Here is a 26,694-nt window from a genome sequence, read left to right on the forward strand (position 1 = left end):
ACCAGCACGGCCAGAGCCACTGGCACGTCCCTGTGGAGCCCCCAGGGGATGGAGAAAAGAAGGAAAAAAAAAAAAAAAGTTTTAATCCTTCTGCCACCCATGAGCTTCTCCCCTTTTGTGCATATTTCCAGAGCCTCTATTTTTCCATATTAAAAGGGGCAGAAATAAATGTCACATTGCAGCAGGTAACTGTGAACAAAGCCACAAGCGTGGATGGCCACATGCACAAATTCTCTCCCCTGATTTTCCAGGTTTTCAGGAGTGACCTTGGAAAAAGTGTGAGCCGTAGTTCTTCATGTCACAGGCGATAACACGTTTGTCACCATTCAAACTGTCTGAAGGCTGCCCAGGTTTTATTTTATTGCGTTTCTAGGTGTCACCAAGACCCAGCTGAATTACGTTGCCAACTCCTTCATAACAAAAGAAAAGTGACTTTGCTTTCCCTCTCCACAGCACACCGGAGATCGGGGCTTGCGGGAACAACTCAGATGCGTTCTACGCATTTTTCTTTTTCTTTTTTTTTTTTTGTAAACGTGCAATAGCTGAAACTTACAGGTGAAGGCCTTTGAGCACCTCATCACACCACACCAACAAATAAAAATGTTTAATCATGGCAGGAATAAGCACACACGGACTCTTGAAACGTTTGCATACTGGTAACGAGATTATATTAATTTTTACCGAGCAGCGCAGAGTTGCACGGTGCCGTCCCGTAGCTGCGCGCCCCCGGGGTACCCCCGGTGGGGAACCGCCCGGAGCCACCCGGGCACATCCCGCCCCGGGACCGCCGGTTTGCGGGCTGGGGGATGCTAAAGAAAGGCGGGGGGGGGGGGGGGGGGGCGGCTCCAGCACCACCCCCCGGGCCTGACCCTGCACCGCCGCTGTCTCACCCGCCTTAGCCAGAAGGTGACGCCGTCCGCCTGCAAATTGCTCCCAGCCCAATTAGGCGGCCGGTATCGGCTGCAATCACGGCTGCTGATAGAGATAAATGGGGAAGGCACTATCTGCTCAACAATAGTGGTGGGTTTTTTTTAAAGGGGGGAAGAAAAAAAAAAAAAAAACCTGGGGAAAAAAAAAAAAAACAATTGAACTTTTCATCAGCTGCTAATCATGATTTTTTTATTGCTTTGCTTAGCATTTTCTGGGGAATAAAACCTCAGAGGAGCCCAGTCTTTTGTGGAAAATGAAAGGGCATATAAAAAAATGAATGTACATGGATTCTAAATATTTCAGGTTGTATGACTTTGTGTTTGACCTTAGCAGAAGATGAACTAATCCTGCAATATAATAGACTTTCATAGAGATATGGAAAATGGCTGCTTTTTTATCTCAGTTGCCATGGGAACCATCAGAGAGAAGGCCTAGCTGAGATGCAATAGAAGGTTATTAAATGTGTGCTTGTGTATATTGGAAAAATACAGCTTTTTGTCATCTTGTGTCACTCATAGGTCTTTAATACGTAATGTTTAGGTTATTAATAAACTAACACAGGTCCATTTTTTACAGGGAACAACTGTGAATACAGCCATAAAAAAATTAGTACAAGTTGAACATTTGCAAAACTCTTGAGCATGGGCAGGAGCTGGCTGGGGCTGCTGCTTGCCCACAACTTCCCACGAAAGTTTCTTTCCCTTTCCAGGCAGAGGAGGGATGAGCATTGCTGGACATGCAGAGGGGACTGGGACACTGTGGATGTCCCATCCCCAACCCAGAATCTTGCTGCCCCCCTGGGCTGGGGGGTCCGGGGCAGAGCTGGGGACACAGGGGTGTGCTGCGGTGGCGCAGAATAAAATGCCACCTTGTTTGGTACCTGGGCACAAGCTTAGGCGCTGCTAGGGAAAGAAGGGGTGGCTGAGAGTTGAGGGGACATCTGTCCCCAGCTCGGGGCTGAGGGATCTGCTCTGGAGCTTCCAGACTGGAAGGCATTTACTGTTGTGCAGATGGGTTGGGTTTTTGCGGGGGGGGGAAGTAAGAAACAAGAAAACCTGGAGGTAGGGAAGAGAGAAAGAGAGAAAGAAAGAAAGAGAGAAAGAGAGAAAGAAAGAGAGAAAGAAAGAAAGGAAAATCTGATACTGCCCTGAGCTAGAAGGGACAGAGTTCACACTAACTCCAGGAGCCTAGAAGGACTCCCTTTCTGTCGAGTTTATTTGTTTATTTTTCTCCCCCAGGATCACCAGTTGCTCCCCAAATTTGGGCTGCCCTGGGTGCCCTGTTCTGCCTGGGGCTGGGATGTGGGGGGGAGCACCCAGCACCATCAGGGAAGGCTGGAAGCTGGCCCCAGCCCCTGGGGGACTCCACGGCTGGCCTGCCAGGATTTGGGGGGGGAGAAGCTGGGGGGGGCACCGGGAGGTTTTACCAGACTGGTCCAGCTGGGCCCCGAGACTGCCGAGGGCTGGGGCAGGACTAGGGCACAGCTGAGTCTAAAAGTGGCTTTCTGGAGCACAGAGGTGCTGCCACGCAGCTGGGGCTCAGCAGCACTCGTGGGCATGGGTGAATGCAACTGTGGGTGCAGGAGCGAGCGTGAGTGTGAGCGGGTGCCTGGGGTGCCCAGGATGCCGCTCACACCTCTTCCCCTCTCCCTGCAAATCCACCGGCTCCCCAGTGGAGCAACCCCAAATTTCCAAGCGTGCCACACGGCAGCACCTTGCAAGGTGGGTTGCTGTCCCACCCTGCTCCCCCCGGGTCCGGGACAGGCAGGGGACACTCTTGTCACTCCACGGAGTCCACAGCAAAGACCTGCGTGTGCTAAGAGCCTCGGGGGTGTCCCAGGCCCAGCCGGGGGGCACCCTGCATGCACTGCAGCCCCGCGTCCATGCATACTAAGTAAAGCAAGGAATACATAGATTTTGCCTATCTGCCGATCAAACGCGGAGATCTGCTCTGGTAAATGATGCATTAGATGCGGTGGCTGTATTTGTTGTGTGAGTTTTGAAAGGGTTCCGATAATCTGGAAGAGAGAGATAAGGAACACCATTTATTCAGCAGCACTTTGGAACCAATTTTCAACCCTGTTCAACCCCATTCTCCAGCAGCCTCCAGGAGCCCAGGAGATAAGGATTGGGCTATTCATTATCTTCACAAGGAACAAAGATTAGCTAGCAGAGATGAAAAATTACCCCTGGATAGTAATAATAAGGAAGCGAACCTGGAGAGTTGCTGAGCCTATATTCTCCCTGCTGCTGGTGCTGCTTCTTCTCTTTTTAAATTCTCTCCCTCTCTTTTTTGTTGAATCAATATTGAAAAGGTTGGTTCTTTTTTTTTTTTTTTTTTTTTTTTTAAAGGGGGTGGGGGGGGAAGTGCGCCTTCCCCACTGTCTATCATATTTTTCAATATGCAGAATATGGTTGTTACCGTGGAAGAGAGCAGATCACAATTCCCCCCTTCCTCCCAGACTTTCAGATGACATCTTTAGCACGAAAGCTAAACAGCAGAGGAAAACATCCTTCTCTTCCAGCGGACATGAGGGGAAAATCGCAACCCCCCGCCCCTCCGGCCCCAAATGCCTCTGGTGGCACTTGGGGGGTCGGCCCTGGCCCCGGGACAGCCCGGGACAGCCCGGGACAGCCTGGCCGGCGAGCAGGCAGCAGCGCGGTGAGCCTCGGGTGGGCAGCCCTGCGCCTCCGCCGGGCTCAGCCCCCCCAGCCCCCGGCTCGGACACCCGGGTCTGTCCCAGCTCGGGGAAAAATCTGCAGGCTTCAAACCCCGCTTTTGCCGTAGTTTGTCCGCCTGAGCCACGGTCCCTCGTTTTAGAGTCGTTCCGTGCAGGGGCGATCCCAGGGCGCGGCTGGCTACAGCGTCTCCCTCTTCCTGGGCACAAGGGAAAAAAGGGGGATATATATATGTATATATTTTAATACCGCATTCTTTTGTATTTTTCCCCCCCCTGCATAAATCTGGCGATGTATCTCCTCTCAGAGGATGAAGGGTAATACAGGAGGAGTAATTAAAACACTTACTTTGGAAATGGGCTGCGTGGGGCTGATAAGAATTATCAGCCGCATATCAAGGACCCTTTTTCCCCCGAACCATATCACAAAGACAGACAGAAAATGCCAGCAGAATAGGACACCCCGCCCCCCCCCCTTTCCCCTGCTCACATTTTTACCTCCATTATGATGATAATTCCTCTCCCGCGAAACTTTTCTCCTTCCCTTCCTGAACCGTATTTCGTTCCCCCGCTCCCGCAGGGCCCCCGCCGGCCGGTCCGGCCTTTGTCTTGCCATTAATATGGTTTTCCCGCAGCCTCGGGCGGGGGTCTCGCCTGCCCCACCCGGGGAACCGCGCCGCGCCCCGCGGCGCCTCGGCGCGGCCCCTGCGGCCCCCCGCCGCGCAGCCCCCCGCGGCCGGCACTGGCGCCCGCCACCCCATCCAGCCACCGGCCGCTCGGGTAGGGGATCCCCCCCAGCCCGGCACACACGCACGCACCGGGAGGAAAATACCCAGCAGGTGAGGACTGCCAAGCCGGGGCTGGGGCGCGCAAACACTTCCAAAAACATTCGTTCTGGCTGAATTTCCTAGTGGTCTACGAGATATGTATTTTACCGTTTCTTTCCTAGCTATAACAACGACTCGTCGCGTAATATCTGCTTGCGCCTCTTCCAGCTTCTCCGCTGCCTCCCTTACGTGCAGGTGCATTGCCCGAAAGACTGAGTTTGGGAAGGGAGAGGGGGGAGAAGAAACACGAGGTTATACAAAAGCCAGGTTGGCCAATGCAAAAAAAAAAAAAAAGGAAAAAAAAAAGGAATCCACCCCCCAACAAACGTTCCCTTCACTGGGGAATGGAAACAAAATTAATACGAATAGGAATAATTTATACGAATAATTGATCCTACAAAGCGGCTCCCCGCACCCCACCTTCCTTGGGATCCGGTGGAAGAAGCGAGCGGCTGGGGAGAGGCTGGGGCTGCGGCGCCCAGCGCGCCGGAGCCCGGTTTCCCAGCGCCTGCGATGCGAGTGTGTGTTGTTGGTATAATATCAATTCATTTAAAATATGAAAGTCAAGTCGCGTAGACTGTGACAGCAACCGTAACAAAAGGTGCAAGCAACAGACAATGTGATGTGCTTGTACAGATATTGTAATGATGCAAATGAAGTGGAGGGGACGAGCTGCCTTATTATGTACATAAATACACAGTGGCTCGCTGTGCCATCCTTGAATGCAGGAGAGTGAGAGAGAGAAGGGGAGGGAAAGAAGGGAGAGAGGAAAAGAGAGCGAGAGAGGGAGGGAGGGAGGGAGGAAGGAAAGGGGGGAAGGAGGGAAGGGAGAGGGGGGAGAAAAAAAAAAAAGGGCTCCGCTCGAAATCCGCTGCCAGTTTTAAGCAGCGCGCACCTCGGGCAGCCCCTCCGCCGGGCTGCGCGCACCCACCGCCCGCGGCAGAGCCGCCGCTCCCGGCGCGGGCAGGCGGGGGAGGCTCCCTGCGGCCGGCGCCCCCTCCCCAGCCCGCGGAGCGGCCCCGCGGAGGAGGAGAGCCGCCGCTTTCCAGGCACCGGGCGGAAAACTGAAAGAAAACCGAGGACGGGCGAAAGGCAAGGTAAGGGGATGCGGCTGCGCGGCTCTGCGCGGCCCGGGGGCTGCCGGCACGGCACGGCACGGCACGGCACGGCACGGCGGCTCCGCCGCCGCAGCGCACCGGGATGCGGGTCCCGCTGCTGGAGCGCGTCGCTCGGGGCGGTTTTCCCCGGGGACAAACCTGGCAGGGTTTCGCAAAGAACGAAAAAATGCCCCCGGCGCGCCCGGACACCTCCCTCCCCGCCTCGGGCCGCCTGCTCCCGCCCGACCAGGACCGGGGCTGCCGGGCCGGGCTGAGCCCGGTGCGGCGCCCGCCGGTTCGGAGGCACGGCGGGGGCTCTGCCCGGCGGCGGGGGCGCACCCGGTGCGCTCCCCGCACTGGCACCCTGCGGGGAGCGGGGCCACCGGGCCGTGTTTCAGTTTCAGTTGGTTTGTTGGGTTTTGGGGGTTGGGGTTTTTTTGGTGGGTTTTTTTGGTCCGTCCCCGTCCCCCCCCCCCCCCATTGTCACCGGGGTAATTATTTAAATCTCCATCTTGGAAAGTTGCATTTCACCCAGGGCGGCCAGGCAGACACTTCCCGGAGACAGGGTGTGCAGAGCCCCGCGCCCCCTCCCCGCAGCCACATCCTATCTCCTCGCTCCTATTGTTGGCAGATTTGGGCATTAAAAAAAAAAAAAAAAAAAAAAAAGATGCGAGGGTTTGTTCTGCCCTGGAAAGCCGGCAGGGCCCGGCCCCGCTCCCCCTGCACCTGCCTGCCGGGGAGTCCTCCCCGTCCCAGTCCCGTGCGGCAGCTTTACGGGGCTTTGCATGATTTAAAATTACCCAGCCACATCGGGGACCGGGCCGCTCCTCTCCGCCGGCTCTTTCACCCCCCCCCCCCTTTTTTCTTTTTTTTTTTTTTGTTGTTGTATGTGCAAAGTTCCCCTCTTTATCCTCCTTTTGCTTTGGGGTGCTGAGGCTGGAAGGCAAGGCAAAAAAAAAAAAAAAAATTAAAATAGAAGAAACCAGGAGCGGAGCCTGCCTGGATTTGAGGCGATTTCAATAAGAAAAGCGATTTCACTAAGGGGGGTGCGGATTTCAGTCGCGGGGATTGTTCTCCCCCAGAGCACGGAGCATCTTTATTAAACGCAATTTTTTTTTTTTTTCTCGGAAATCTAAACCCCGGCCTGGCCCAAGCCCCGCGGCTGGCAGGGGACAGACAGCCGCGGGCGGTGCCGGTGCCGGGCGAGAGACGAGCCCCGCTCCCCGTTCCGGGCTCGGTCCCTCCCCAACGAAGTTTTGCCAGCGGAGAAACAAATCGAACCTGCGAGATCGGCCTCTTTCCTCCCTCCTGCAACAGCTGCGCCCGAAATAACCTTGCAAGAAAAAAATATATATACATATAAAATTAAAGCGAGCTCCTGCGAACGAAATCTTTCCTGGCAGAGCCTGAAAAAATATGTTTATACCTTTTTCTGGACAAAGCCGTGCGTGCGCACCCCCCACCCCGCGCCGCATGCGTTTTTCTTCGGGAACATGCTCAAAAGGCGTTTTTGTGGGCAGTTTGGGGTCGACTCGAGGCTTTTCCTCCCCTTTATTTGCAGCCGAGCGAGCCGTGGGGCTGCGGGGGTGTACGGGGGGCGGCGGGCACCGGGGAAATTGCGGACAAAGTGCAGGTGAAGGAGTGTGCGGGAGCGGGGAGGGAGGGAGGCTGGGACCGAGGGTTCCCACGGTGGGGGACATAACATACCCCGCGGAAATCGTCTGCGGGATGAGGGGATAGCGAGGAGGCTCCTCCAGTATTTACAAAAAAAAAAAGAAAAAGAAAAAAGATTAAGTATTCCGTGATTTATTCCCCGAGCCTTCTATTCGTTTTTTGTTTTTTTTTTTTTTTTTTTTTTTTTAATGCAGCTTAAATAGGGTCTTGTGGTTAAGAGGTAACTGTGTCATTTTATAACCCTATTAGCAGCCATTAATGCGTGCCAGTAACGCAGGACGGGGGGGCCGGGGGAGAAGAAAAGCAAAGCGGAGACAAGACCAGAGGGAGGAGAACACCGAAAAAAAAAAAAAAAAGGCAGAAAGCAAGAACTTCCCCTCCCCAAAAAATCACACCCAAGGAAATAAACCCGAGGCGGGGAAAGGGGGGGGCTGCTCGCCGCGGCCGGTGCTGGCCGCCCCGGGGGGGGGGGGGGGGGAGGGGAAAGGCGAAGGACGGACGGACGGCTGGACAGACGGACGCGGGGCTCCTACCTGCGGGCGGGCGGCAGCCGCTCGCACCGGCCGGCTGGTCCTCTACCTGCCGCGGCCCCCGGCGGGGCGGGAGGGGGGGGGGTCGGGGCGGTACGCCCACAGCCCACCGCCGGCCCTCCCAGCCCCCTCCCCGCCGGAGGGCAGCCGCCTTTCCCGGCCCGCCCCGGGGCTCGCACATCGCCCGGCGACCGGCAGTTACCGCGGCCCGGCGCGGGGCTGAGCGCTCCTCTCCCTCTTTTTCTTCCTTTTCGAGGAGTTTTTCTTGCCCTCCCTGCTTGCGGCCGCCGCCGGTTGCACTTCGGGGCGGAGCGCGGAGCGACGGGGGGGGGGCGGGGGGAAGGATGCTGCACGGCCGCCCCGGGAGGTCTTGACCCCCGGGTCTCCGTTCACCGGGAGGGAGCGTGGGCCCTGGACGGGGCGGGGGGGGGGGGGCGGCGCCGGGGGCACCCCGGGAAGGGAGGAAAGTGCCCCGGGGGCTGCGGGTCCCACCCAGCCCGGCCCAGTTTGCTCAGGTCCACTTTTTCTCAGGTCCAAGCACCCAGGATCGGGGTGGGGGGGGGGTGAGGAAGAGGAAGAAAAGCCAGTGCGGGCGTGTAAATAAACAGTCTGCGTGCACGGCCGGGGGTATTTGTTTTCTGCCTTCGCCTCTGCCCGGGCATAGGTGTCAACTCCATCACATGGCGCTGCTAACTGTTGCTAAAACATGTTGTCGTCTCCCCCCTCCCTTAACGATATGACATCACTTGTCAATCAAATCAAAATAACCAGTTGTGCTTCCAGATCTGGGAAAGCTCCCTTATTGAAAAAGAAAAAAAAAAAATTGCAACGGCAATAACAAAATAAAGTTAATAAAGCGGAGCCCGTTGTGTCGGGGGAAAAAAAAAAAAAAAAAGGAAAAAAAAAGGGAGAAAAGGTGGTAAATGGGGCTTTGCAAGGAGCGGGGTGAGGGAGCAGGGCGCGTCCCGGGCCCGGCAGGACCCTCTCCCCGGGGGCTTGGCAGAAAATCGAGGGGAGAGCTGCTTAACCAGCCGTGTGAAGCGGGCTGCGGAGCGGAGCTAAGCTGCTCGCCTCCAGCAGCCAGCGCGGGTTGCCGATGTTCCCGATGGGTGAATTAATTCAATTAAAAACCCCAGCCGTGCCGCCGGGGCATTTAGCGGCCGAGAGCAGAGCCGGCAACCGGTTCGCCAAACGCAGGCGGCGGGAACGGGACGCGGCGGGGACAGAAATAAAATAAAATAAAGTAAAATCCTGAGAGCCGGCTGGCTAGGAAATCTCCCGGCTCAGCCACGGGAATTAAACCGCTCCCTCAGCAGAAATCGTTCATCCCTGCTGGAGGGGGTCATTTTATTTTACAAAGGGTTTTAATGGAAGGGGGTGGGGGGGCTGCAAAACGCGAGAGTCGGGTGCGAGGAGAGGCGCCGGCCGCAGTGCCAGCACCCCGGCGGCGGGGAGGGGGCCGCCGGACCCCCCGGCCCGAGGGGGAGGGTGGGGGGGTGGGGGCGGGCGCCGGGGCGGGGGGCCCGGCCCGAGGCAGCGCGGCCGGAGCCGCTGCCCGCTCGCCCCTTTTGTTTTGCTTCGCCTGCCGGCCCCCGGGTAACCCGAGCCGGGGGCTTCAGGGAGCCCTGGCCGGGCAGCGCCGGGGTCTGCCTCGCCATAAATCAAGCCGCCTGATTAATCTTTACAATTTGTCTTTTAAAACAAACACGAACGAATTATCAGCTCGTTAACTGCGATTTTATCACCTGCCTAAAACAAACAGCCCCCCCCACTCCCCCCCCCCCCCAAAAAAAAAAAAATCGCGGCCCCGTGCTGATGGCAGGCGGGCAATAATTAAAACATCCATATTTATTAATAAGGGCATAGCGAGGCGCTAGGCTTCGCCGGGAGCCGGAGGGGCCGGGGTGATCCCGGCTGCCCGCCGCCCTGCTGCAGCGGGAGAGAGCCCCCCGGGCACGGTGCTCCCCGGCTCCGGCAGCCTCCGGGCTGTGGGTGGAACGAGGCGCCGAGGGGACATACCTGCAAACGCTAGAGTTTATTTTATACTCGCCCTTCTATAACCAAAAAAAAAAAAAAAAAAAAAATCCGTTTTGGGGGGATATTAGGGTGGTTTTGTTGGGGGATTTTTGGTGCACGTAGAAAGAAAATCGCTTCGGAGGGAGCAGCCGGATTTTTAGAAAGCTCTCTTGGTTCTCTCTCTGCCTTTTAACTTTCCTTTTTCTTGGTTTTTTTTTTTTTTTTTTTTTTGCTTTGTTTCCCTTTCCTCCCTGGCACCTCCGGCCTAAGGCACCCGGGCACGCTCCGCCGCGGGCACCGGCTCGGCAGCGCGGGGGGCACTTGCCCCGCCGAGCCCCGGCCCCTCTCCCACCGAGCCCGGCCCAGCGCTTGTCCCCGGCCTGCCCGGGCCAACCAGCCCGTCCCGGGAGAAGCCGGCTCCACCGCCCCCTCCGCTCCCGGCAGCCGACGGAGGAGCTGCCGGCCGACCCGCCGCTTGCGACCCCCCCCGGCGGCAGGAGGGGGCGAGGATCGCCGCGGTCCCGGCGCCGCCGCGCAGCCCCGAGGGCAGGGGGCCGGGGGGATGTGGGGGGCAGCGGGGCAACCCCGGCTTTGGGTGCAGAAAGCCGGCGGAGGAAAGGATGCGGGGGGGCTGGGGGGGTAGGGGGAGCGATGCCGGCTCCCCCCTGCCCAAGCCTCCGGCGCCCCCAGCCCGGCCCCCGCTTCCCCGCCCCGCCGGGCTGCGCTGCGGGTCCCCCCGGGGGGCTGCGCTGGGGATCCCCTGGGGGGAGGTTTTGGGGGGGGCACAACGGGTGCTGGTAGCGGGGAAATAGTTAGGGAGGGAGCCCCGTGTCTCTCCGGCCAGACGGGCACCGCAGCGAGGAAAGGGAGTTTTATTATTATTACCGTCATCATTATTATTATTATTGTTATTATTTAAAAAAAAAAAAAAAAAGTTCATTTCCTGGCGAATTTGGCAGTGACGGGTGACGTCAGAGCCCCGGCGTCGTAGTGACTGGGGCGGCCGGGCCGGGGGAGGCCGGCTCCGGCTCCCAGCCCCCAGCGCTGCCCGCCGGGCCGGGGAGACGGGGGCGGGGGGCTGCCCTCGGGGCAGCAGCAAGCAGCATCCCCAGGGCCGCCCCGCTCCCCCCCCCCCCCACCCCTCAGCCCCCCCGGCGGGGCCCGGCACAGCCCGCACGGCACCGACCGGCTCCCGCGCCCCCTGCCCCGGCCGCGCCGTCGGGCTGGAGCCGCGGCCGCTGCCCGGCGGGCGGAGGGGCCGCTCCCCGCCAACCCCCTGCCCCGCTCCTCGGGGGGGGGTGTGTGGGGGGGGGCGGTTTCCTCGCCCTGGGACCGGCTCGGAGGTTTAAGGGGTTGCGACGAGCGTTTCCCTCCCCGAAAGCAGCGGTTGAGGAATGGGAGGGGAGCGCCTGGGAAACGGGACCTGCAGCAGCGCCCGGCCGCGCTCTCGGGGGGGGGGGGCGGGGGCTCCGTGTGTGTGTGTTGGTTGTTACTTTCCCATTATTTTTTTTTTTTTTTTCCGCCCTAAAAGCGGACGGGTTTATCGGCGCCTTGGGGGGTGGCAGAGACCGACCCGCGCCCCCGGCTACAGCCGAGCCGCGCCGCAAGCTCCGCAGCAAACGCCTGTTGATTCGGGCTGCGCCTCTCCTCCCCGGCCCAAAGCGCACAAGTAATTGCAAATATTAAAACCGTTGGGGGTTTTTGTGTTTTGGGTGTTGTTTTTTTTTTGGGGGGGGGGTTGGTTTTGCTTTTTTAAAAAAAAGGGGAGACGAAAAAAACCCCAGGGGTGCGACGCCGCAGCCCCAGCGGGGAGGCTGCAGCCCATGCCCGGGCGCCCTTCTCCTGCCCCGGCCCGGCTCGGCTCCCCGGGCCTGGCCGTTTGCTGCCGCAGCCGCCGGCAAACCCCAGCCCGGGTCCGGCCCGAGCGCTGCAGGCCGGGGAGCCGAGCAGGGACCCTCTCTGCCCCGCTGCCTGCCCGGGGCGGCATGGAGGGTAGCGCCGGCCGGAGCGGCCCCGCTGCCCGGGCCCTTCTCACCCTGTCGGTCCCCGGGGCCGGCGCGGAGCCTCGAATTTATTTGTTTTTTTTTGGTTGTCTTTTTTTTTTTTTTAAATCCTCGATTCAGACAGTTATTTCAAACTAGCCGTGATGGGACGACCACGCTGGGGTTTGTCCCGCTCCCGGCCGCGCGCTGCTGTGCCTGATTTAGGGGATTTTAACATATTTATCTCCCCGGTGCCGACTTCCATCCCCCCAGCCCCGGGCATCCCGGCGGCGGCGCTGGGAACCGCGGCTCCGCGGCCGGGCAGCACCCGACGGAGCCGGCCCCACCGCCGAGCCCTTCCCGCACTCCGTCCTCGCCCGCCCCGACGCCCCCCACCCCCCACCCCCCCGCACACCCCAGCGGGACCCCCCTATTTTGCCGTCCCCGCCCCGCAGGGGCGTGCAACGAGCCCGGGCGGGGAAAGCCCCCACGGCGCTGCCGGGCGAGGATGCTGCGGGCGGGGAAAGGGGGGCGGAGGAGGGGGTCTGCGCCGCGCTTCCCCCCCCCCCCCCCCCCGGGCCGGCTCCGTTTGGGGCCGGGGGTGCGGTTGGGGGCGGTGTGGGGCGGCGGGATTGGCTGGCCCGGCCGCCGGCCCTGCGCGCCCCGGCCCGTCTGCGGCGCCGCGGCCAGCTGGCGCCAGCGCTCATATAGGATGCGCGGGGATGGGACCGAGCCGGCCAGAGCCGCGGCTTTGCCATCTGAGTAACACCCTCCATCCAGCCTGCTCTCCTCCTCCCGCGCTCCCGCTGCCTTTCCCCCCCACTCCCTCCTCGCCTTTTTTTTTTCTTGTTGGTTTTGGTTGTTGGTTTTTTGTTTTGGTGTTTTTGGTTTTTTTTTTTTCCTTTTCCCCCTCCTTTCTCCCCCTCTTTGCGGCACTCGCATCCTCCAAGCAGGCATCCATCACCACCCACCCCGCGGAGGCACCCTGCCTCCCGCGCCGGGTAAGTGTGGGGCGCGGGGGGGGCCGCCGCGCCGCTGCCAGGGCGCACTCGCTGCTTTCGCTAGACACCCTTCTCCCTCCTCTTTTCCTTCTCTTCCCCCCCCCCCCCTTTCTCCCCCTCCTTTTCCTTTTGTGTCAGTCGGAGTTCTTGCTAAAACTACGCTATATTAGATCTGCCGTTCTTCCTTTTTCACTCCAGTTTTGAAGCCAGCTGGAAAAACTCCTGTTGACGTTTGTAGCGAGAGCCGGGGCGGGGGGGGGGGGGGGGGGGGGGAAGGAAGCTTTTTGCCTTTTTTTTTTTTTTTTTTTTTTTTTGTAGAGTTTGAAATGGGATCTCTGTTTATTTTGTGGGGCAATGAGCAGGGAGGGCGCAAGGCGAGGACTTTGGGGGAGAGGATATTTTTGGAGGGGGGGAGGGGCTCTGCTTCCCCCTCCCCATCCATCTACCGCTGGGAAAACAAGCCGGTCGGGAGCCGGCCCGGCGGGCAGCGCACCCCGGGGCTGCCGAGCCGCTAACCCGCCCGTCTCTCCCTACAGGTGCTGCCCCGGCGCTTCCCCGGACCTGCCTCCACCACCCGCCTGTTGATAGAGGGACACGCTGACTTCGGGGGTCCTCCCCCACCCTTCCGAGGGCGCACTCCAATCACCCGGCGGTTTTCTTTTTAAGAAAAGCCACCCCATCTCCTAAAACCCACCGGCAGCGCCAAAAGCCACCCCCCGAGCAGCAGCAGCAGCAGCAGCAGCAGCAGCAGCAGCAGCACCCCCCCCCCCCCCACCGAGCGCCGCTCGCTCCTGGCCCGGGGGTGGGTGGGAGGGGAGGCCCGAGGCCATGGAGGTGGCCACGGACCAGCCTCGCTGGATGGCCCACCACGCCGTGCTCAATGGGCAGCACCCCGAGAGCCACCATCCCGGACTGGCTCACAACTACATGGAACCAGCGCAGCTCCTACCTCCGGATGAAGTCGACGTCTTCTTCAACCACCTGGACTCCCAGGGCAACCCCTACTACGCCAATTCCGCCCATGCCCGGGCCAGGGTCTCCTACAGCCAGGCACACGGTAAATCGGCACCCGCTGCTCTCCTTCGCACCCCCGGCCCCTTCCCCGCCCGCCTCCGCCTGCGCTCCCCGGGCCCCTCCGTGCGGGCCGGCGGGTGTCCTACGTGGAGGCGAGGAGGTTCCACTCGGGGGCCGCCTCGGTGTGTCGGAGCCGGGGGGAAAGGAGATCTAAGAAAACAGGATAGAAAGGGAAGCAGGGGTGGATTTTAACCCTAGAGATAACCAAGGACCGGCAGAGGGGAGGGAAAGAAAAGGGGGGGAGGTGAGAGAGGAAGGGGAAATAGTGTGCGCACAGGCTAAAACTTCGCAGACACGGCTACTTCCCGGATGCGAAATACAAACCGATTCAAATCGGCGATGGACTTTATTTGGGGGTGTTTTTAGGAGCCGGAGAGAGCGCGCTGCAGCAGCTCGGGAGACGGAGCAGAAAGGGGTTTGCTGCCTCCTCGCAGGGGTGGGGCGGGAGGAAAGGGGGTGCCTCTACTCCTGCCCCGGCTGCCTGGGGGTCCCCCTCCTGCTGCCCATCGCTCTTTCTCGCTGGGCTGGCTGGTTTACCTCCCTCGGAGGGGACAGGGCGAAGGGGCCGGCGCGCCAGTCTGGCTGCTCTTCTCCGGGTTGTGAAACCTCTCCCCATGCCCGGCTCCCCTCCGGCTGCCCGCGGGCTGGGGAGCTGCCCGGCCCGGGACCTGGGGGACTTCCCAGAGCCGCTCCGGGCTGAGCTGCTCCGGGCTGAGCTGCCCCGCGCTGATCCCAAACGCTCTTGTGTTCCTACAGCCCGCCTGACCGGGAGTCAAATGTGCCGGCCTCATCTTATCCACAGCCCCGGGATCCCTTGGCTGGACAGCAGCAAGGCGGCACTGTCTGCCCATCACCACAACCCCTGGACCGTCAACCCCTTCACCAAGACACCCCTGCACCCCTCGGCGGCCGGAGCGCCCGGGGCCATCTCGGTGTACCCAGGCAGCAGCACGTCCAGCACCGCCTCGGTGTCTTCGCTCACCCCGGCCTCGCACTCCGGCTCCCACCTCTTCGGCTTCCCCCCGACCCCTCCCAAGGAAGTGTCCCCGGACCCCAACTCCACCAGCGCCGCCTCCCCTTCGTCCTCCGCCGGGGCCCGGCAGGAGGACAAAGACAGCATCAAGTACCAAGTGTCGCTGTCGGAGGGGATGAAGATGGAGAGCGCCAGCCCGCTCAGGAGCAGCCTCACCAGCATGGGGGCCCAGCCCTCCACCCACCACCCCATCCCCACTTACCCTTCCTACGTGCCGGCCGCCCACGACTACAGCAGCAGCCTCTTCCACCCTGGCAGCTTTCTGGGGGGCCCCGCGTCCAGCTTCACCCCCAAGCCGCGAAGCAAGGCCAGATCCTGTTCGGGTAAGTGTTGCAGCCCGTGGCCTGCCCCGTCACGCACCAGCTGTACCCCCCGCGGTGGAAGGGCCGAGGTGACAGCCGTGCTGCCCGGGGGGGGGGGAGTGATGGGGGGGGGGGGTGTGTGTTGTGGGTGGGTGGCTTTGCTGGCTGTTGGGTGAGGTTGCAGGCTGCTGCGAGGCTGGGTGCTTGTGTCGGCTCTCTTGGGGACAGAGGGGCAGGTGGCTGCCTGGTCCCACTTTTCTGGGTTTTAAATCTAGGAGATGGAGCTTGTACCAGGCTTCTGTGGGTGGCAACGCATCCGTAGCGGCCACCGAGCCACCGGCCCCGAGGCGCTCAGATGGCACGGAGGGACACGGGGACCGGTGCAGAGTGAGCTGGAAGATCGAGTTGTACAAAGAGGGATTTATAGGAGAAAAAACCGTTTCCCTCGGAGAAAAGCTGGCCTCAGCCACCCAAGGGGCTCAGGCCCGACCCTACTCCCGCAAGCCAGCCAAAACCCCACGGATTACATGTGGGGACTTCCTAGCGATAGGTATTTCTCCCTCAATAATTTCCACGTCTCTTCATTAATACGAACCAAGGCCGCAGCACAGGATGAAAGCGAAACTTAGCCGGCCAGTCTGCTTCAAGTTGCAGAGGGCCTTATTTCCTTCGCGTTTTACAGGAGCAAAAGTTCAAATATAGTTTACATACCAGTGCGAAAGACTAAGGTGTCCAGTCATCGCTAACTTACTCCAGCCTAACTTTAACTAGAAAATATTCCGCCCCCCCCCCCCCCCCGAACCAGACATATCTCTGCTTCCAAACGACAGACTGCAGACCTTTCCCGTCTTCACAACCCCTCCTTGCATTTCTTCCTGAAAGAGCAGTCCTAAATCAGAAAATTAGGTGATGGGTGAAGTTTTGATCCCACTTTGAAATGACATTAGTTGTACGACCAGACAGACAAATTAAGACAATTTGTGTAATTCTACTAACCTTCCTGGCTTAACATCCTCAGCAATGGAAGGAGATGAATTACGGTATATTGGGACTGAATTTAGATAGCCCTTTAAAAATAAATGGCTATATATGCATGCGCGTGTGTATTCTTATATATCATCACACATATATGCTTATGAATACACTACATGTATTTATTTTTAAAGCAGACAATAATTTAGAAATGTGATCTCTTAAGAGTTTTGCAACAAAAATATCAGCTACTTTTCAAGCTCATCGGCTCTTTTTCAAATGGCTCCTCTGAAGGGAAAAATCCACTCCCTCTCCCGTTATTGAAATTTAGTTGCTACTATGTATATGTATTTTTTTTTTAGTAGTGCAAAGAGTAGAAAGTAAAGGCAATTAGCAGCTCGAGCCCCACGAGTTTGGGGAAACAGATTCAAGACCCAGGTATCTGAACATAAAGGGATCTTGAGCAGGTTTTTATTTGTGTCCTGTAGTTGCCGATGATTTTATTAGATGGGGGAAGTAAGGAGCTTTTTTGGTTTGTTTTTACGGTTGGGTGTTGGGTGTTGTTTTTTTTTTTTTTTTTTTTTTTTCTGTAAGGGAGCCCCCTGTGCAAGGAACTGGGGAAAGTTCGTGACCACTCAGTGTTTTTGTAGGAAAACTAAGACTCACGACACGACGACTCCTGCAGCTTCCTGCCCTAGGAGGGACAAAAGCTACAAATGCAGCGCCGCAGAGCTCCCCTCATTTTTCACTCTAGACTGTGTTGTTTAAAAGCCACCCACTCCCTAGATTAAAGGAGACACAAGCCCCGCTGAACTCAACATGGCCTGCTTCAGTTATTAGCAAAAAGAATTTCCTCTCCAGTTAAATACTGTAGGATTTGCATAAACTATATTAAGAGAGATTTCTATATTAAGCAGACCTGCCCTCGAACCATCAGAGGCAAATGAACTTTTAGCAGAGAGCTTTCTGAGGCAGAAACAGATATCTAGGAGTTACATGCTGGGTTTTAATAGAGACATTCTACAATGCCGTGTTTCCCACGTTGTGCTACTAAACTAATAATGAAGCAGTAATAAGGTAAACTGCTCCCTACTAAATCCAAACTGTATTGTTGAAAAATCACAGAAAAAGAAAAGAACTCAAAGCCTGTTTTTAAAAGTAATTTCCAGAGTGCTTGCTGAAACTGAACTTTCTCTAAGATCAGCATTAGCAGTGTTTTTCTGCCTTTAGAACAAAAATCATAACTGAGCCTTTGGCATTCTGTATCCATTCCCAGTCTGCTCAGCTTTAATTTCTCATCCTGTGGCATTTGCAACAAAAAGGAAAGCAGAGACCGAGAGGTCTTTTTGCTTAGATTTAATTCTAGAAAACCTCTTCCTTTGACTCTCTCTTTTACATGTTGTGTGTTTGCAGGTGTGTGTGTTTCTGTACACGTGTATGTGTGTATTTGTGTCAGGAGAACACGGGATCTAACCATCCGAGTGCAATAGATACGAGAGGGGAGTGGTGCCCAGTGCAGATTAAGGGAGTTCTCGTTGCTGAAACGATAACTTCCATCTGACACAATAAGAGTGTCACTCTTTCTCACCTTGCAGAGAGAGCTGCCTATTTCTGATCATGACATAAAATACTTGCTGGAGTCTGGGCGTTCTCGAAACACTGAGCTCCTTGCTGCATGTGCTGTAGATGTCACTGCTGTCTGATTGTGCTTGAATTAACACATTGTTTTGACTTCTGGAAAATGCCTAAAGGACAATGCAAAAAGCTTTTGTGAATTTGTTTTTAAAGAAAGAAATCCGGTTTCTTCGTGTTTCCATTTAGAAGGCAGAGAGTGTGTGAACTGTGGAGCAACTGCTACCCCTCTCTGGAGAAGAGACGGCACCGGGCATTACCTGTGTAACGCCTGCGGGCTCTACCACAAAATGAATGGTCAAAACCGACCTCTCATTAAACCTAAGCGAAGGCTGGTAGGTGTCTGTTTCTCCTGGGTTTGGGGATAAATTAGGCGAAGGGACCACACGCAGGCACCGGTCAAACGTGTCTCATCTCTGCTCAGCCCCTGCGCAGAGCCGAGCTGTACTGTACATGGGGGTCAGTCACGTCGAGGTCACTGCCGTGCCTCGGGGCAGATCTCCCCCCCTCCATCCCCAGCCCCGGCAGCCCCGGCACAGACCACTGCGCCGCCGCCGCCGCGGCCCGCCGCGCGCGCCTCTGTCCCGAGCCCCCCTGCCGCTCACAATACACGTGGGATATCGTGTATCCGTCTCCCCGTTCATCCTCGGATGACAGCTTTTAATTTAATTCCTCCTTTATTTGGCCTCTTGGGATGTTTTGGGCGCATACTGGGATCGAAAGGGTTATGAGCGTGAATGTCCTCCACCGTGTACTAAAAAAAAGTTTCAGCTCCAAAAAGCAAAACAAATCAGATGAGTCAAAGCTATTGCTCCCTACTTAATAATTATTTGTATAAAAGCCATGAAGTAATTTTCACTCTTATATTCTCTGGCAATATTAATATTGGTTCCCTCCCCAGACAATCCCCTACTGTTTAAAAAAAAAAAAAAAATCCTATTATTTTTCCATGGAGTCACCTATACTTTGTATTTTCATTTGAGTGATTTAAAAAAAATGTCCTTTCTAAGCTCCTGGTAGTAGTTTCCTATCCGGATATCTGTACGTTAAAGATAAGGAAACTTTGTGTATCTGTTTCCTGACTCTAAAAGCTTTAGAGAGTTTCTATAGGCAAGCCTTGCCAGTCATGCTTGCTGTTTTGAAATTTCTAATACACTCTACTCCACAAATAATGCGTAAAATGCTAAGAATAATAAATATATTTTTTTGAAGCTTTGTGATTTATGGTGCCTAAGTCTCTTAGCTATTCGTGGGCACGTTTCAATGAGGTTTGGAGAGCAGAAAATTGGCATTACTGCTCTAACGCTGGGATGGGATACAGAAGATTTCTGTCGTGAGTCAGAATTTCAACTATGCAAGCTTCTTAATGACTTGCCTTCTAAAGTGACTGACATATAGAAAAATGTTAAGACAACAGTGTAACATTATCGTCTCTCAGGCTCAAGTGCTTTCCAGTCTGAATGGGACAGGCCATAGAGTTAAGCAGCATAGTTGAGTATCAGTAAGCCATCTCAGATATGCAAACATAGATCTCCACCTTCCAGTGTGTTGGGAGACTGTTATACTTAGCTCATTGCGAGGGGTTTTGGGGGGCACTAGAGAGGTTTTCTTTTCGTGTAGTTGTTTTAATGTTTTGTTTTGTTTTAATTGATTTACAGCTTTGTTTATTGCCCCTTTTTCCACTGTAGTTTGCTTGTTTGCGGGGGAGAGGAGATGGCCATCTTTGGGAATTTGTTCATCTGACATGCAATAGCAAAGTGATCATATTAATAATGTCAGTGTTTGGACGTCTGGCATTAATTGTGTTTGGGTTGCATGAGTGTACTTGCAGTAGGGGGTACCCCCTCTTTCTGCCTTTGGCCTGTTCTCACAGGCGAGTAAGGGACTTAAATATATGAGTCTCCGAGGGCCTGATTCTTGCCTTAAGCTGCTGAGCCGTCCATCATCTTTGGGAAAGTTACAGAGGACCATGGTGTAAATCAGGAGCAAGTGAGAACAGAACCCGGTGCTCCTCTTGCGAGGCGGGTCAGTCTGTGCTTTGAGCGGCGCCAGCTCCCCAGCAGAGCCGGCAGGCAGGGAAGCGCACAAAGTTCTTGTCTGGGAAACCCACCGCTCCAGGACTCTGCTCTCTGCTCACAGAGATGCCCTGCACATTAACGTGAGCTTTGCTGCTGCTTCACCCTATGGCTCTCGGTGGCTAATAGCAAAAATATCCAGGGACCAAGGCCCCGGGGAAATTACCACAACTGATATGCATTAGAAAGTAAACTCTGCTAATTTAAGAAAAGAAAATATTGAGTCCTCAGCATTAATCCAATTGCACAAAATGGATAGTATTTTGACCACTTCCAGAGGCAGGGCTGAAGCTTTCTAATGCAAAATTATTTCCCCAAATATGGGGTGCAATTAGTCCATCCGTAACACTTTATACGATACCATGCTTGCACAAAGAACGTATTATTGTGGGGTCTGCTAGACAAGGGCCCATCCAGAAATTACTGGCTGCCTGCTGTTCTACTTTTCCTGTTCTTGTTTTGGGAGGTGGGTGAATGTTTGGGCATTTTTCTTTCCCCCCACCTTGGTTTCAGCAGAACAATAGTTTTAGGAAAGGGTGGTGGATTTTTTGTTGGGTTGTTGGTTTTGTTGTGGTTTTTTTTTTTTCCTCTTTTAAGACAGTTGTTTGAGGGCTTGTCAGCCAAGGAACTGAGTAGGGACAGAGGCAGCAGACACAGACGGGTCAGCGGAATCATTGCTGCAAGGCATGAAATTTGGTTTGCTAAATATTTAAAGAAAGTTGGAGCCGGTTTTGTTTTCTCCCTTTCACTTGTAAATGGAAACTGATTTTTCAGTGATGGCTCTGATAAATACTGCACCCAGTTAAGTAATGCGGTTGGTTTTCTTTTGTGTCCATCTTTAAAGGGCCAGAGTAGGGGTAAAAATCACATTCTTGAAGATCGTTCCCTCTTTTCAAACCCAGTCCCAACATTGGCACAAACTAAATCAGTCATTTAAAAAAAAAAAAAAAAGGCAAATGCATTTTCATGATGCATTCTAGAATCCTGCAAAGGAAAAACCTGAACAAATCGGATGATGTTTCCCCCTCTAAAATTTTTGTTTGTGGAGTTAGAGATGCATTGTTTCTCTCCTTGCTTCCCCTGCACACGCGGTGCCATGGGGCTTGAAGCTGCAGTCTGCATAGGCGAATACTTGAATTTAAACAAAAACCTAACGGCCGCAAAATGTAAAACTGACAGGAGCTTCCCTTCAGCCCTGATGCTCTGTAAAAATTGTAGTAATTCATTCTACCCAACCTAAATACTGAGTCCAACTTGACCTTTCTCATGATCTCCCTCCTCCTGCCGATACATTTTTAATTTTCTTTTTCTTTTGGTTAGTCAGCGGCTAGGAGAGCAGGGACTTGTTGTGCCAACTGTCAGACAACCACCACGACCTTATGGCGACGTAATGCAAACGGGGACCCAGTTTGTAATGCCTGCGGACTCTACTACAAATTGCACAATGTGAGTATTTACTCATCTCATGTGTCGCTGCTTGCCTAGCTGGGATTGATGTCTTAACTGCATGGTGTACACTAGGCTTTTATTGGTTTCAGGGTTTTGGTTGTTGTTTTATTCCTTCCCCCGTCTCTAAGGTTCCCCTGGGAAGTGACAGCCGTTCTTTGTCAGCATAGTGATGCTAAGTTCAGTGACATTACAATGTATTAGCTTGGCTTCTAACGCTTGGGCAAATCAGGCAAAATAGAGCTACCACACTTGGTTTTATCTAAGCGTGTTTTGCGTGCTATTTCCCTCCAGAAACACAGAGGCCATTTGGAACGGTCTCTGTGCAAAAATTAATGCTGATCAGGCATCTTCATTTTGATTTTTTTAAAAAATAATTATAGCTAAGGCTTTGTTTTATTATTTTAATTTTTTTTAAGAAATTAATCCTAAGCAGGAATCACTTGACACATTGGAACATTATTTAAACTGTAAGTAACAGAGGTTACTGGTACAAGATTGCTCATGTCTTAGGACTGAATTTGGGTCAATGTGTGCCTCCTAGTTTGATCTCTTCTATTAGGAAATGAATGAGGACTGAGGGTAAGCCTACGGGAAAGAGAGTCATCAGCTGCCAAATTCAGTTCAATTTGTTTTTCATGTCTATGGGTTTTTTGTGTGTGTGGTTTTATTAAACAAATCAATATAAACAAGTTCTGCAGAGAGAAACACCGTTTTTTTTGGCCAGAAAAAGGTCTCCATCCAGGAAAAACACATGGGGGCTGTCCAAATATTTTCATTTTTGCACAATAAGGTCATTTTGTCTGCATGAGCCTGATTTTCTCATTTCTTGCAGGTGAACAGGCCTCTGACCATGAAAAAGGAAGGAATTCAGACCAGGAATAGGAAAATGTCCAACAAATCAAAGAAAAGCAAGAAAGGCTCTGAGTGTTTTGAGGAACTGTCCAAGTGCATGCAGGAGAAATCGTCTCCCTTCAGCGCTGCTGCCCTTGCTAGCCACATGGCACCCATGGGGCATTTGCCACCTTTCAGCCACTCTGGACACATCCTACCAACACCTACCCCCATCCACCCATCTTCCAGCATCTCATTTGGACATCCACACCCATCCAGCATGGTTACAGCCATGGGATAAAACCTGATGACCAAGAGACCCACCCAGAGATTAAGAACATGGGGCTTTGCCTAAGATGACACAAAGTAAGAAAACGTTCTGCCAAGAGGAGAATGTAGGGATGGCAAAAGGGGATCTTTGCTCCCATGTGGTTTAACTCTTAATGCTGGACTAAAACCTTGCAAATGATGGGTCTTCTGCAGAAACGTGTAGTGGTGCCTGTAATGCACTTTGCCCCCTCAGGTATAAGGAAAAAGAACTCACCTGTTCGATACTTAATGGTCCAGCAGGAAGCAAAAGGTGGCAGAAGCTGAAGGAAAAGGCTCGGAACTGGCTTTCCTTTCTCTCTTTGTTATTACTGTGAATATTGTAAAGAGATATAAGCAGCCTCCCAGGATGGAATCGGCTCACTGGAAGCCAGACATGCTGGATTTCTATTGCAGACTTTGTTTGGGATGGGGAAAAAAGGAGAAGAAGAAGAAAAAAAAAAAGGACACATTTATAAAAATGTAATTTTTAAAATGAAAACAGACACAAAGTCATATTTATTTTGCTCTTGTTTTCCACAAAAAGCCTCAACCCCTCTGACTGCATGTTTTTGTGCTGTTGTTTGCAATGGCTACCCTGTAAGAAAACCTGCCTTCAAAACAAGGGGGAGGGGGGGAACATATTCAGCAACCCCCTTGGATTAGCTCCATCTATCTTTCATACCAAAATATCTACTGGGAAGGGGGAAAAGATTAGGGGGGGAACAAAGCAAAAATGTGGCCACAATATGGGGTTTTAATGTGCCCAAGACGGTGATTATTTTGACACAATTTCTTCATTCTTTTCCCTAACATGAAAGATTTATTTAAAAAACAGCCCCCCTCCCAACTACCCTATTATTCCTCAAAACGGACAGCTAGATCAGACAAACTGTTGGGAAAAAACTCTCGGGAAGGCAATCCTGCACTAGCAAGGGGCGAGATACAGGCATTTACCAAACTGTGTCGCAGCTAACTTCTAGCACAGCAAAAACCATCACAGGGCATAAAAACATCCAACTCACAGACTTTAGAGGTTGAAGCATTTTGTTCTGTTGTGTTGGCAGCTGTCGCTTAAAAATGCAGATTAGCTGCTTGGGTAAACTTACGGCAGTGTGGCCACCATGTCCACACGCAGCCAGCCAGCGCGTGTGCTGTCTCAGGCATCCAGGCCCCGGTGGACTTCACAGGGAGGAAGGGCAGAAATGAGGTTGAGATCACTGGAGAGGGGAAAGAGAGAGACAATCAGTTTGAGCTTCACACATCCGTCAAATCCCAGACACAGCGACAGCTGATGAGACGAGGGAAAGCATCGTTCTAAGGGGAACGTCCGTTTTCCGTAGCGTATTTTATATGAAAAAAAAAAAAAAAAGAAAAAAAAAAAAAGAAAAAATTTAAATCTCCCATTATTAAACCATATTGTACGTAAAGACCGAAAACAAAGCTATTGCCAATGTGAAGTGTATTCTATTGATTGTTATGATCTGATGCCTCTCGTGAACACAAGCTCCAGTATAACATACAATGTACATATTTAGCTATACTTCTGATGAAAATGCCCCAATGAACAGAGGGGTTTGATAATGTAAACCACGTAAGCTTAACTCTGTGACAAGCTTTTTTTTAAAAAAAAAAAAAAAAATTTAACTTTTTTGTTGTTGGGGTTTTTCTTTTTTTGTTTTGGATCAAGCCAATTGTATCTTTACTGCAAAAGTCCTGCTTTAAAGAAAAAAACACGAAACAAATAAAAATGGATGTATGTTAATTTTTTTCCTAAACATGTAATTCAAATATTTGATAATGATTTAAGAACCAAGCAGCCATGAAAATCCTGCTTTCCTCCTTTTTCTGGTCTGCGTAGGCATATAGGTGCACTTTGTAAAGAAGTGGAAATAAACGGGAAACTAAATTGGTTGGGACAAAATCACAAGAATTTTTAATCTACTGAGGTAAAAAATTGGGTCCTTTTTACTTTTTACCTTTTACAATGGTACAGTTCTACATTATTTGTACCCAACTCAAATTTCTGTAGGATTTGGGCAGGGGGGGCGGGAAAGGGATGTGGGTGGAAGACAGGGATTACTGATACAGTTGACAAAGTGCAATATATTGTCAGTCACTGCAGCATAGACAACGGCAGTCGAGATTTAAATTATTTTGTACTTGTATCAGCATAAAAAAATCCTTCAGTATTTTCTGTTTTTATTTTAATTTTTATTTTGCTTATTTTTGGATTAGTGAACTAAGTTATTGTTAATTATGTACAACATGTTTATATATTGTCTGTAAAAAGTGTATGCTTTCCTCATATTCCTTCAAGGTGAATATTGCTAAGAATAATAAAATACCTTTTTTGTGAAAGTATCTGTACCTAGCTTCATGTCATAAAGGCTGCTTTTAATAGGGAGAGAGGAAAAATTATCGTCGCCATTGTTGCCAGTAGAATTATTAGCTTAAACTTTATGCAGAGCCATCTATTGATATTTCAAAAACCTACCAGGGTAGGACAGAAAAAGTGGTTGGTGAATGATTTAGTATAAAAAGCACAAGTACAAAAGCTCATTCTCCGGTGTTGTTTTGGGGTGACGAGGTCATGCAGTTAAGTGTGCTAAAGTTTCTAAACCAGTTTAAAATCTAAGGCAACAGCCACGTTGCAGATGATGAACTGCGGTTTCTCTGGGTGTTTTTTTTGTTGTTTTTTAGGTTGTTTTTCCAAAAGTGTTTGGAGAAATACTTTTCAATTAAAAACAAGTTTTAAAAGCACTGTGAACATAAAAGCAGCCAGGTGCCTAATGGGTTTCAAGGCAGGCCCTGTAGTAGACTGGTCAAAGCTCTCCATAGGTTCTTGCACTGCTGTAACGGGCAACACCATCAACCTGGAAACCTGTTTCTTCCCATTTAGCATCATCAGTGGCATGAAGGGAGCAAGGAGGGATGGCCAGCCCATAGCTGCTCAGTGCTTCCTGGGAACTGCTGACAAGGGGTGCAGCTGTGGGTGCAGGGGGGTGCACACGTGGGCTGGCACGTGAGGCTGGAGAGGAGCGCTTACCGGGCAGCTCACCCATGGCCAAAACTTCACGGCTGTGTTCATCACATGGTCGAGTCTGACCCACACAAGGAACTCCTCGGGGCCTTACAAAGTGAAGCGAAGTCTTGCAAAGTCCCCCTGCCATGTGTGGGGATGAGTACTGCTGCTACTAAAACAGTATTTTCAAGAAAACTGCTAATGAACTTTGGGTTTCCTCCTTTGACCCCTCGGGAGTTGCATCTCACTTCTGTGGAAACCAACTTGGGGATAACTCCTTACTCATTAAGAAAAAAAATAACCTGAGTTCCCTTTTCAGCGCCTGTGTGCAAATTCCAGCCCTTTCTATCACTGCTTCTCTTTAACCGTGCAGCCTCTGCCCCAGCCCTGTTTGCAAGCCCCGCTCACGAATGAGAAGGAGTCGCAGCAGCTCTAAATGTGCTGAAGAAAGCACACTCAACCGGGATGAGGCCTTCCTGCATCATTTCAGACAAGTTAATCATCTCTCTAACTTGTTTAGCGAGGCTTAGTGCAAACACCCATTAAAAAAAAAAAAAAAAAAAAAGGCAGTTTATAGCATACCGTGCAAGCTTCATTTAAAAAGAAACATGTTTGATTTCAGACAGGTTTAAAACGGGGTTATAACTAAACTCAGCCCCTCTGCCTCCATGTTTGAATAGCTGAGACGAGGAGGAAACAGGAGAACTAACAACATCTCTTTAAAAGAATTTAGAATAATGAAGATATTTGCTTTGATTGCACATTACACACCTGTTCAGGCTGTGATGATGGCTTACCTTAGTGTTGCCTCTCCGGAGGCATTTTGCCGGGTCGGTCTGATCCGCTTGCAGAATTGGGGCCATAATCCATCAGCTTGTCAGGAGGGGTGCTGAAGCCCCCCAGCACCTGGAGAGGCATGCCTCTTCTGAGCGGGGTCTTCAGCAGTTCTTGCAACGCAGATAACAAATAATCCTGTGTTTGTCAGGTGGCACTAATCTGCGAAAGATCAAACCATCTCTCTGCAACGTGTGTATCGTGTTTGTCTCCAGACATTTTGCATAGCGGAAGAAAAACAAACAGCAGGGAATGGAAATGGAGCAAGTGTGTAAAGTTCAACATAAAGTGTAAGCACAGAGCAGATATCGAGGCAACAAATTGGGATTTACGGTCCTTCCACTACCACCAAACACTGGGGGAACAGGCTATTTGTGAGGGGGGAACCCTGACATTACTTGCCTTTGGTTCCCGTTGTTGGGATTAT

At 52.9% G+C, this 26,694-nt stretch overlaps 1 protein-coding gene and 1 long non-coding RNA gene across 6 annotated transcripts; one reads left to right on the forward strand and one right to left on the reverse strand.

The window, feature by feature from the left end:
- Window positions 1–1,530: 1,530 nt before the first annotated feature.
- Window positions 1,531–13,775, reverse strand: LOC126049644 (uncharacterized). 2 transcript variants are annotated; one of them, XR_007509281.1, is made up of 6 exons: window positions 13,684–13,773; window positions 7,239–7,282; window positions 6,813–6,864; window positions 4,543–4,646; window positions 3,146–3,807; window positions 1,531–2,947 (listed from the first exon to the last, which is right to left on the reverse strand). It is a non-coding gene; the product is annotated as an uncharacterized LOC126049644 (long non-coding RNA). The 2 variants fall into 2 exon arrangements; XR_007509280.1 differs by lacking the exons at window positions 1,531–2,947; window positions 6,813–6,864; window positions 7,239–7,282 and having other exon boundaries at window positions 3,250–3,807; window positions 13,684–13,775.
- On the forward strand, window positions 5,407–24,778 carry GATA2 (GATA binding protein 2). Of its 4 annotated transcripts, none has more exons than XM_049826352.1 (6): window positions 5,407–5,531; window positions 13,271–13,791; window positions 14,565–15,164; window positions 17,904–18,082; window positions 21,143–21,268; window positions 22,104–24,778. In XM_049826352.1, exons 2-6 carry the CDS (start codon window positions 13,563–13,565, stop codon window positions 22,401–22,403), a joined length of 1,434 nt encoding a protein of 477 aa, XP_049682309.1. In that variant the 5' UTR covers window positions 5,407–5,531; window positions 13,271–13,562; the 3' UTR covers window positions 22,404–24,778. The 4 variants fall into 4 exon arrangements, with proteins under 4 accessions (XP_049682309.1, XP_049682308.1, XP_049682307.1 ...); XM_049826351.1 differs by lacking the exon at window positions 5,407–5,531 and adding an exon at window positions 12,440–12,734; XM_049826350.1 differs by lacking the exon at window positions 5,407–5,531 and adding an exon at window positions 12,748–12,964.
- Window positions 24,779–26,694: the final 1,916 nt, after the last annotated feature.

Source organism: Accipiter gentilis, chromosome 23, assembly GCF_929443795.1.
Source record: "Accipiter gentilis chromosome 23, bAccGen1.1, whole genome shotgun sequence".
Classification (NCBI taxonomy): domain Eukaryota; kingdom Metazoa; phylum Chordata; class Aves; order Accipitriformes; family Accipitridae; genus Astur; species Astur gentilis.

Bases quoted from the DNA above. Each gene is read 5' to 3' on its own strand.
- GATA2 (XM_049826352.1), top strand. From the start codon at position 13,563: ATGGAGGTGGCCACGGACCAGCCTCGCTGGATGGCCCACCACGCCGTG. The intron at 18,083-21,142 runs GTAGGTGTCTGT...TCTTTTGGTTAG, and splicing joins TTAAACCTAAGCGAAGGCTG to TCAGCGGCTAGGAGAGCAGG. The intron at 21,269-22,103 runs GTGAGTATTTAC...CATTTCTTGCAG, and splicing joins TCTACTACAAATTGCACAAT to GTGAACAGGCCTCTGACCAT.